This window comes from Podarcis melisellensis, assembly GCF_964234715.1.
Source record: "Podarcis melisellensis genome assembly, chromosome: 4".
Taxonomy (NCBI): Eukaryota; Metazoa; Chordata; class Lepidosauria; order Squamata; family Lacertidae; genus Podarcis; species Podarcis melisellensis.
In genome coordinates, this window is record NC_138531.1 from 29,147,860 (window position 1) to 29,158,652 (window position 10,793).

Below are 10,793 nucleotides of genomic sequence, written 5' to 3' on the forward strand. Positions count from 1 at the left end.
GGGACAGAAAACTTGCTTTACAAGTTTCTTCATCAGCAGACCCTCCTGCAAACAGCATTTTGAAATCCCTTGAAAGTCCATAGTCCATTATGCAGTTATGCATACCTAAGTCCCAAGGAAGTCTATGCCAGCCCTACCATTAGGCAAAATGAGGCAACCGCCTCAGGCAGCAGAAGCTGAGAGGCAGTAGCCATAGCCCTCCTGTCTGTCCTTCCTAAGCTGTTCTGCCATTCCCCTCCATCGGAGGACATGCCTGTGTGTGCTATGTGCAACATGTTTTGCCCCCGCTTCCAACTAGCCTGCTGCCTCGGGTTCCAAGGAGGACATTATCCCATCACCATTGCTGAAGTAAGATTCAAGGACCAGTTCAGCCGGCTTCTGTATGTGGAAGTATGGTTTTATTTGCCCATACAGCTCAGCAGGAAATTAGAAGGCTAAAGCCCTAAAAGAACACATTCCTATCAAGGGAACAGTAATCAGATGGGGCTTTCTTTTCTTGAATTTTGTATTTTAAAAAAGATGCTACTACTTTGGTAGACAGAGGGAGGCAAAAATAAAATGAGAAGGAAGAAAAATGCAGAAGACAACAAATGCAAATAAAGGAACTTGATCGTTTTTATACACCTAAGTTTTCACAAACTGCCATTGTTTCATAGCAGGATATATATATATATATATATATATATATATATATATATATATATATATATATATATTTGCTTTCGTAGATTTTCACGGGTACAGGAATGCAGGTTTTGGTGTCCTCGGGTGTCTTCCCGTGTAAAAGTTGGGGTGTCTAGGCGACGTTTCGACGAGGTCTCACTCGTCATCTTCAGGCTGGTGCTTTCGGCTTCTTGTTACTGGAACAGAGCAGGATCTCAGTGTTTGAGTTCCTATAAATACTGTTGAGGGGGTGTGGTGTATAGCCTCCAATGTTCTGGGCAGAGAGGAAGTTCCCAGGCTAGTGTGCCTTTTCTTCTTTTGTTCCTTAATTACTTGAGGGATATCTTGACCTCTTGAACTTTGTGAAGAGTTTTTCTGAGAAGATGGCTGTACTGCCACAAAACCACAGCTCGCCCCTATACACGAAGCCAAGCCAGAGCACAACTAAGTGCAGTACAGCCATCTTCTCAGAAAAACTCTTCACAAAGTTCAAGAGGTCAAGACACAAAGACTTTAGCAACTAATCCACACCTAATGACCCACCTAAGTGGTACTCAGGATATCACTCAAGAAATCACTCAAGATATCCCTCAAGTAATTAAGGAACAAAAGAAGAAAAGGCACACTAGCCTGGGAACTTCCTCTCTGCCCAGAACATTGGAGGCTATACACCACACCCCCTCAACAGTATTTATAGGAACTCAAACACTGAGATCCTGCTCTGTTCCAGTAACAAGAAGCCGAAAGCACCAGCCTGAAGATGACGAGTGAGACCTCGTCGAAACGTCGCCTAGACACCCCAACTTTTACACGGGAAGACACCCGAGGACACCAAAACCTGCATATATATATATATATATAATGTCCAGTAGCACCTTAGAGACCAACTAAGTTTGTTCTTGGTATGAACTTTCGTGTGCATGCACACTTCTTTAGATAACTGAAGGGACATTGCACATTGCACATATTCCATTTGGCTCCAAGTTGCTGTTTTCCATAAAAATTCCTTTCCAGAGATACTATCAGGATTATGTGAGGTAATTTCCTGCAAAGGAAAATTGTTGAATTTTCAGTGCTAAACGAACAATTAATATTACTCTTTTGCTCTGGGCAGTTCTGATAGTGACAGATTCTGTGTTTCAGGGCTTGCATTTGGTTTATTTTTGTGGGGGGGGGGAGTATGCCATTAAAATACTCTTTGGTGGGTTTGTTTGTTTGTTTGTTTGTTTGTTTGTTTGTTATAATAAGGAATAATAAATGAACTTTTCTTAAAAACTGGGGGGCAGCTCGTTAAGGGTAGGCAAGTATGTGTGCTGGGAGAAGTATACAAAATTCTACAACTAGCTGAACTTAACTGCAATTGTTTTAAGTTGTTTGCAGTTGAAGTTCTGCAAGTGAAGCTTTTGCACCCTATATTTGGACTGGATAATATTTATTTCAGTTTCTGTTCACCCAACTGCAATATTAATAACCTCAGTGGCCCTGACCTACTTCTTCCCTTGCATAGTCTGAGTAAATTCTCCTCCATTTCTCTTAGTAAGCTCTTTACTAAGCCTCCTTTGTGGTTTGGGATTTCTACAGGATCTGTCCTACAAGGATCGGCACTGGCACGAAACTTGCTTCCACTGCTTCCAGTGCAAGAACTCGCTGGTGGACAAACCTTTCGCAGCAAAAGAAGAACATCTTCTCTGCACGGAATGCTACTCCAATGAATACTCCTCCAAGTGTAGCGAGTGCAAGAAGACCATCATGCCAGGTTAGGACTTGGTCCGCTTTCAGGATTGGGATGGGAGTGTCTTTTGGGGACCAAATTCAAGGCCAATGGGAGGCTCTTCCACAATTTCATTTCTGAAAGCCAGGGTGATGGGGCAGGAGGAGATGCTCAAGCGCTCATGCTTCTAACATTTTAAAAATGCAGGAGATAGATCCTGATAATGAAATCCCTGAATCTTGGCTGGTTGTGCTTCATTATATCAGTTTGTTGCTATTGCTTAAGTCTGTGAAGTAGATAATGCCCTACATTGATTGCAGAGGAATACTGGAAGCAACCCAAAGACCTGTTACTTTAAAATAAAAATAAAAAAGGTTTCATAAATGTTAATATAAATGAAAAAGCTTACCTGGAGGCAAGACGTATTCTCCATACTTTGAAAATTAAGTACATAATTATTATTTTTAAGCAGCAGGGTTTTTTCCCTGACTTTCTGACTTTTAACTGGGGCTATCAGAAGGCATGCAGTTTATCTGCTTTTATATGAAAATCAGAAAAAGGCACTCTCTGAAACCCTGGAAGCTGAGCATGCTTCATTCTCAGGTTTCACTGCCCCCAAACTAGCAGCCTCCCAACATCCTGAATCATGGATTCAAAGCCCAATTAAACGTGGTTTGATTTTACTTGCTGAATAGAATGCAATAGCTTGGCTGATACGGGTGTTTTTGCTGGCAGAGTCTGATGGCTGTGCTGAAAATAGAAGCTAGGGGAAAACCAGTTTTTTTTATGAGTCAGGAAGTCGATGTGTAATCAGCAGATGATCACTAGTAAAAAAAAAAAACTTTTTAAATTGCCTCTTGTGTCGCTTATCCTCAAATTAATTTTTATGCTTGATTAGCCATGACATTAAAATTAGAGAGGTTTGGGTTACAAGAGAGGAAAGCAGAAACCACAACTATGCAGCTACATTCAAAGCAGATGACCAAAATCCGCTGCAATTTTGCATTAGCTACAGGTCTCTCCCCAACAACACCACCGCCAACCCTGCTATGTATAATGGCAAATGTCCTAGGTGGTGTGTTAAAGTGCTTGCGGAGATTACAGAGGCTTGATTCAAGGCTTAAATGAAACCACACATTTGGGAGATGCAAGGGGGGGGGACAAGTGTTTGGCCAAAAGCATACCCCAGAGTCCACAAAAGGTACCCTTTATCATCTGGGAATTATCTGCAAGGACTCTGGTTTTCATGTTTTAAATGGCCGCTAGCGTTCACTTTTGAAACGGAACCTGTATGACATGATGTGGGACGAGGAAACAGAAACACCTTTGGCAGGTGGGTGTCAGGTTTTGGGGAATCAGATCCCTCCCCCGGTGGCAGCAAAGAAGCAGATAAAATAAAATAAAAGAGTTCTTCTTTTAAGAGTTCTTCGCTCCCGGTGGCAGCGAAGAAGCAGATAGAAGAGTTCTTCCCAATTAGTTTATTCAACAATCAAAGGGAGAGACAAAAGAATGCGCCTCTCTCTAGAAATGGTGTTGCTCCAAGAAAAGTCCCACCCCCTCCAGTGTGCCAGTATGGTGTAGTGGTTAAGAGCGGTAGTCTCGTAATCTGGTGAACCTGGTTCGATTCCCCGCTCCTCCACATGCAGCTGCTGGGTGACCTTGGGCCAGTCACACTTCTCTGAAGTCTCTCAGCCTCACTCACCTCACAGAGTGTTTGTTGTGGGGGAGGAAGGGAAAGGAGAATGTTAGCCGCTTTGAGACTCCTTCGGGTAGTGATAAAGCGGGATATCAAACCCAAACTCTTCTTCTTCTCTCCGTCTCTACTATTCTACATCACTGCTACATTGGCTAATCTGAGCTTTCTGCCGCTGAGCTTTCTGTTCTACTACCCTCAATGCCCGCCTTGTCTTAGGATGGGGAGGGGGAGTCAGGAATGCTTTCCAAGGACACTGAGTCTGTCAGCTATCTCTCCCCTGGTGTTTCCTCTTCCTGCTGTTCCTCTTCCAGTATTTCCCAGCTTCTATCCTCTGCAGCCTCTGAACTATTACCTTCTACAAACCGCTGTTCTAAATCTATGCTGTCCTCCTGTCCTCGGGAAGGTTTAAGAGAAGAGGCAGCGGCCCCCACCATTCCTCCTCAGTCCAGTCCTTGGCAGCAGAGCTGGCCCTACCATTGGGCAAAGTGAGGTGGCCACATCAGGCAGCAGATGTTGAGGAGTGAGGACTGGCAGGCCCTCTCAAAGGTCTGGAGAGACCCAGGCCACTTCCAGCTTTTGAGACCCCAGCCAAAAATAAAAAGATGACACACACACACACAAAAAAAGCATTGAAAAATGTGAGGATTTAAAAATATATATATAATCTGCTGTGGAAACATGTACCACAGACTAATCTTGTACCATCAGAACTGTTCTGCACAGAGTCTGGCAACTATAAAAGGACCATGGTAGCCAGTGCTGTTTTTCTAGAAAAAGAGGTGCCGGAACTCACCATGAACTTCTCCCTTGTTCTCCAATAATGGTGTCCACCTGAGAGGTAACAGAACTAAGTTCTGGCAAGTTCTGTCTGAAAAAAAAGCCATGGTGGTAGCCCTGCTGAACTGAGGTCCTCCTCCAATCCCACCATCAGAAATCACTGAAATCAATGTTTTTAAGCCCATTTATTTAAACAGGTCTACTCTGAGCATGAGTAACTCTAGATATCGCCTCATATAATTAAACAGAACAGAAATTATGAAAATAATTATACACACAAATCCATCCAGATGCATTTTCATAGTGCATGTCTGCACAGTGTGCTTACAGCATGCAATGCAATATAATAAATATAGTAGTAGAGGTGAATGAAACACGACCCCTTTCTGCATAGGAAAGGCAGAGGCTACAGGCTCTGGATTTTCCAGTGTGGTTATTAAATGTGGTAGTATAATAGCTCTTGCTGGCTTGTGCAATGTGGGCTGAGAAGTGCATCGCAGGTGGACAGATGTTGTTGCTATCTCTGATCTAAGCAGGTTGCAGTGGTCCAAACAGAATGCAATAAAATTATACGCTCGTAGTAGGGATGGAATAAGAACTGAAAACATCTCAGCAGTACTTCAAAGATGGGAACTTGCGAAGCCGCCCAGCTCTGTTAGTTATCAGATCTGCTTTGTTTAATAGGGCATCCTTTCATTCCTTCAGGGATCGACACTTTAGCTCTCAAGTCTACCTAATTCTTTTTTTTTTAAAATAATAAAAAAATCACATAAGTACTAAACGTAGCATAATTATAGCTTTATTAATATAGCACATTAATAAACTGATAAGATGTGAAAAGCCATTTAAAATGTCATAGAGCAAGATAATAATCTGTTAACACATTTGCTACATTGCTTTTATGCCAATTAGAGCTCACGTAATAATTTTTTAAGTCTCTTTCAATGTAGCGCTTACTCTAAGAGGGACAAATCCTCACATCTGATAAATGATGTTAATATCACTGAAAGGTGCTTGCAAATCATACAGAGGTAATAGCACTTTGCCTTTAAACTGCCGCCCAACAATAATGTGGTTGATTTAACTAGGATGCCCTTCAACATTGGCTTTTCAAAGACCGATACAAGGTGTGCTTGAAATATTTAAATGCAAAAATTCCTCTTTCGTTTTGGCCTGGGCTTCTTCTGCTCTGGTTTGTTTCCAGAGAGGTAATGAATCGGAGGTGGTTTTAGGGTGGCTCAACTAAGTGCTGTCACGCTGGGCGCCATGATGCAGGGGACACACACAAAAATGCAGTGTTGAATTTTAGCGTTGCATAGGACACCACTGAAGTTTGAGAGCCCAAAGTCGACCACTGAATGAATGAGCATGTGCTCACATTAGGGGGAATCCATATGTGAAAATGAGATGTCTCCTGTATTTGTGAGAAAAATTCAGAACATGGTCTCTTTCAGACAGCCCATTCATTGAACATGGTAGTTCCATTGCACTCAGAAACCCAGGGTGTGCTTAGCTTGAGCGAGGACATTCTCTGTGGCAATTTCTAAGCTGTGGATTTCCTACCCAAGGAGCATTTGACACCTTTATTGTGTCTTTCATCATCTGCTGAAGATTCCCCACTGACCTCTTTTTGACACCCAAGATATATTTTTGAACACATTCTGTGCTCTTGGTTGTCATCTGCTTTTACTGTTTTTTAATATTGCATTTTTTTATCGTTGTAACCCTTTCCACAAAGCTTGCAAACAAATATTCCAGGTTACACATGCCCAACTGGTTTGACTTACTCTAGCAAGTCTCTTTTTACAGCCAGGGTCAAAATGGGTGGTGTTTTTGTTGTTTGTTTGTTTGTTTGTTTGGGGGTTTTTTGTTTTTGTTTTTTTGGAAGGGCTGGTGTGCTGGTCCCAAGGGTTAACCGTGTGGCGAGGTCCGAGTCCAGTCCAAGGTTGATGGTATGGTATGGAGGCTGTCCGTCAAAGCTGAAGCAGGGTCCAAGGCAGGGAGTCGGGTGAGGTCAGGAAGTCTGGCAGGAGAGCAGGACAGGGTGCAGGCAGGAACAGGCTACCAACAATGTTGCTCCCGCAACCTGGGACTGGGGCTGGCTGCCTTTATCTGCCCCGAGGCATAGGGCGGCCCCGGTCCACAGGTGACTCGCCTCTCCTGGCCTGGAGGCGAGCACTCCTCCTGTGGGAACTTAGTTCCCTCCACCTCTCTGCCCTGAGCCTCTGCAGGTCAGGAGAGGCTGGAGGGTTACCGGACCCAGAGGCAACCTCAGCTGAGAGTGGAGCACCTGCAGGCAATGGGTCCTCCATCACCTCAGGAGCCAGAGCAGACTCAGCTGGTGCCTGCACCTGAGGATCCAGCACAGGTGAGGACCCATCAGGCTCATGCCCCAGCCCCGGCTCAGCTGGTTCTGGAGGCGGGGACTCGTGTGCAGGCTGGCATTCCTCAGGTTTAGCCTCCGAGTCCGAATCCCAGGCCATCACAGCTGGGTTAATTCAGTCCTACACCCAAATGCAAAACTGTCAAAGGCAGAAAATGGGCTGGAAAAATGCTGAAGACAGTAGGAAAACAGAAGTAGAGGGAAATTGGTTTTAAGCATTTGTAACAGAACCTAGAAAGTCAGAGAGGCAAAAGAGGGTTAGGTAATCATTAGCCAATAATCAGAAAAGAGAAGATACAAATATAAGATGCAATAAGTGCATGTTGTATTTGGATCAGAATGTAACCAGGAAGAAGCTACAGAGTTCAGACCTTGTTTTGGGGGAATGGCCATCTCCAGTTGCCCTGTGCTAGAGCTGCATGATGAGGTTTTCCACTTAGGTGAGGGCAGCCTCTTCAGTACTTGGAAATTTTCTCAGCAGCTTTAAGAGATTGACTTCTCCTCAGTTCTCGAGAGAAGCACCAAAGGACCAGTCTCATTGGCATCTTGGTATTTTGCACCAACATGGTCACGAAGGTGCCAAATTCCACTTTGCACAACCCAAAAAAGCTAGAATCTTTCTCCAGTGCTGAGAGGTGGGGCTGATGCCAGCCCCCAGAAATGGAACAACGGGAAAGGATGGAAGGAAATCAAAACTAGGAGAAAGGAGTGTTTCACCCCGAGCAAAGGCCACTAGTAAATGTTGATGAAAGGCCACAAAACCCCACAACTGAATTGTTTTCATAGTCTATTGAGAGAGTCACTTGAAAAGGGAATCTTTATGCAGCTCACCTGCATATCTTAAACATCAGAATGGATCTGAGGAGTGTAATAGCTGCAGGAATTTATACTTTTTCTGCTCCCACAAAAACCCACGTTTCTGCTAAAAGTGTGTCCGGCTTCTCTTCATATGCAAACTGGAAAATGGAACACAGTTTCGACTTACCTTTTCCCTACACAGCAGCTTGAAAGCCAAGGTAGAAATCTCATGCTGTGGTCTGCTCCTAGGTACCCGCAAGATGGAATATAAAGGAAACAGCTGGCATGAGACCTGCTTTATCTGCCATCGGTGCCAACAGCCAATCGGAACAAAGAGTTTCATTCCCAAAGACAGTCAAAATTTCTGCGTCCCCTGCTACGAAAAGCAGTTTGCTATGCAGTGTGTCCAGTGCAAGAAGGTATTGTTTATTGCTTCATGCAAATGACTATTAAACCAAAAGTGACACAAACACACACAAATCTGTCTGCTTTAGTTCGAAGCAAAACTGCAATCCAGTTTTGCATATACTTTTGCACCAACACGTTCCAGAGCATTGAATTATATAAGGCTGTGCAATGCTTTGAAGTCATGCGTGTTTTGGCTTACCTAAAAGACAGAAAGACACGGGAACAAAGAAGGTTGTCAGGGGCTTCGCAGAAAAGGTGTGAGGGGTTAAGTATGAGACTAGTTCTGCTACCTATTGCTTAAAAGATTTGCAAGGTGAACGGAAATGGGGCAGAAAATCAATAGGAATTCCTTTTTTCTTTTCTTTTCCTTTCCCATTTTTCTTTCCATTTCACAGCCAATTACTACAGGAGGAATTACTTACCGGGAGCAGCCATGGCACAAGGAGTGTTTTGTGTGCACTGGGTGCAAAAAACAGCTCTCTGGGCAACGCTTTACTTCCCGGGATGAGTTTGCCTATTGTTTGAACTGCTACTGCAGCCTCTATGCCAAGAAGTGTGCAGGATGCACCAATCCAATCAGTGGTAAGTATCGTGTTACCGTTTTCCTTTGCAGACAGAAAAAAGCACCTCAAAAACAGCATCAATCAGTTCAGAATAAAGTTCATTCGTTCATTTTATTTATTTGCTGCTTTTCCTGGGGGGCCACGGGTTCCTCATCTCTGATCTAGGGACTGACAGGAATCTAGAATTCTGCATCCAGACTCAGCTGTGACAAAGTTATGTCAATGATGTGTTTAAATGCAACTTTCCCACATGTTTAAGTCCAAGGAAGTTTATTCGCAACTGGAAACAATGTGGGAATCTGACCCAAATGACCTTACAGAAGGTGTTCCTGTGTTTTCTTCTTAAATACCTGTTTTGCCTTTTCAGGACTTGGAGGAACCAAGTACATCTCCTTTGAGGAACGCCAGTGGCACAACGATTGCTTCAACTGCAAGAAGTGCTCCCTGTCGTTGGTGGGCCGCGGTTTCCTCACAGAAAGGGATGACATCCTGTGTCCCGAGTGTGGGAAGGACATTTAAAATGTGAAAGGAATAAAACCACCACCATCAGCTCTCACAACTGCATATATTTTCTCAAATAAGCAATGACAGCTGTGGGTTTTGACCAGAAGTGAAAAAAGTGTTTGGGTTTTCCCCCCTGCAATATATAGTCATCAGAATATTTTTCTTTTTTCTTTTTCTAGGTTGTAGAAATGCTTTAGAGAAGGGAAAGACAAAAGGGTGGGGAGGTGGTTTTGACATTGACTGCTAGGCAATACCTTTATGAATCGAGTCCAGTTCAAATACAGTACAGAGTTGTGAGTTGCTCAGATATTTAGAGGATAAAAGCTACCAGTGAAGATGGCTGATTATTATCTCCAGGTTTAGAGACAGTGTGAACTCTGACTGCAGGTGCTGGAGAACACGACAGGAAGTGTGGTATTGAGATAGCGTTGCCATACGCCTGGAATTTTCCAGACATAGCCAGCATTCATCTCCCTTAAGCAGCGTCCAGGCGGAAATTGCTTAAATGTCCAGGAAAATCTGGACATATGGCAGCCCATGTTGGTAGTGTAGATTTAGGCAATTTTAATTTTTAAAATAGCTCAAAAACGCATTTTTTGTTGTTGTTGAGATTTCGTGGGGGGAAAACTCAACAACTTTGCCAAAAAGAGCAGAGCTCAACAGCTTCTGTGTCTGGATTTTCACTTTTTGAAATATGGCAACCCTAATTTAGCTCATACCCTGCTTGTGGACTTCCCATAATAATCTGCTTGGCTACCACACAACACAGGGTGCTGACGTAGCTGGGCCTTTGGTTTGATTCAACAGGGCTGTTACATTCTTAGCAATACAAATTTCTCTTCAAAAGATGTATGTAGTTTAAAACTGATAACATATTCGACTTGGGGATTCTGGAAAGATTACAGGAGCTACTGTTTGGTATTGATAGATCAAGTATCAATGTTCAACATGTCCAAGTAGGTGATAATTTGAAAGTAGGGTATGTTGGTTCAATCAGTGATAGAAAGTTAGATAGAAAGTTTTGGGTTATGCCTTAAAATAAGGGTTTTGAGGCTACAATTCTATGCATACTTTCACTGGAATTACTCCCATTAAACTGATTGGGACGTTCTTCGACATAAATGTACACAGGAACAGACTGCATGAGGTTTAAATTGATGTGAATCTGCAACACATTATTGCATGATACTGCAAGGCCATTTTGCAAAGTACATTTTTTGTTTTTAGTACTCGTTTTGAAATTCCATTGCACCTTGTATTTTATGAAGTAATAAACGTATTTCTAATGAA

At 43.1% G+C, this 10,793-nt stretch overlaps 1 protein-coding gene across 3 annotated transcripts in view; it reads left to right on the forward strand.

Moving 5' to 3' along the window:
- Positions 1-10,793, forward strand: part of FHL2 (four and a half LIM domains 2) — a 33,984-nt gene extending 23,191 nt beyond the window's left edge. For all 3 annotated transcript variants that reach the window (XM_081907476.1, XM_081907477.1, XM_081907478.1), the window contains exons 3-6: positions 2,245-2,419; positions 8,278-8,447; positions 8,832-9,018; positions 9,367-10,793. In XM_081907476.1, coding sequence (XP_081763602.1) covers positions 2,245-2,419; positions 8,278-8,447; positions 8,832-9,018; positions 9,367-9,518 — 684 coding nt within the window. In that variant the 3' untranslated portion in view covers positions 9,519-10,793. The remainder of the gene's footprint in view (positions 1-2,244; positions 2,420-8,277; positions 8,448-8,831; positions 9,019-9,366) is intronic.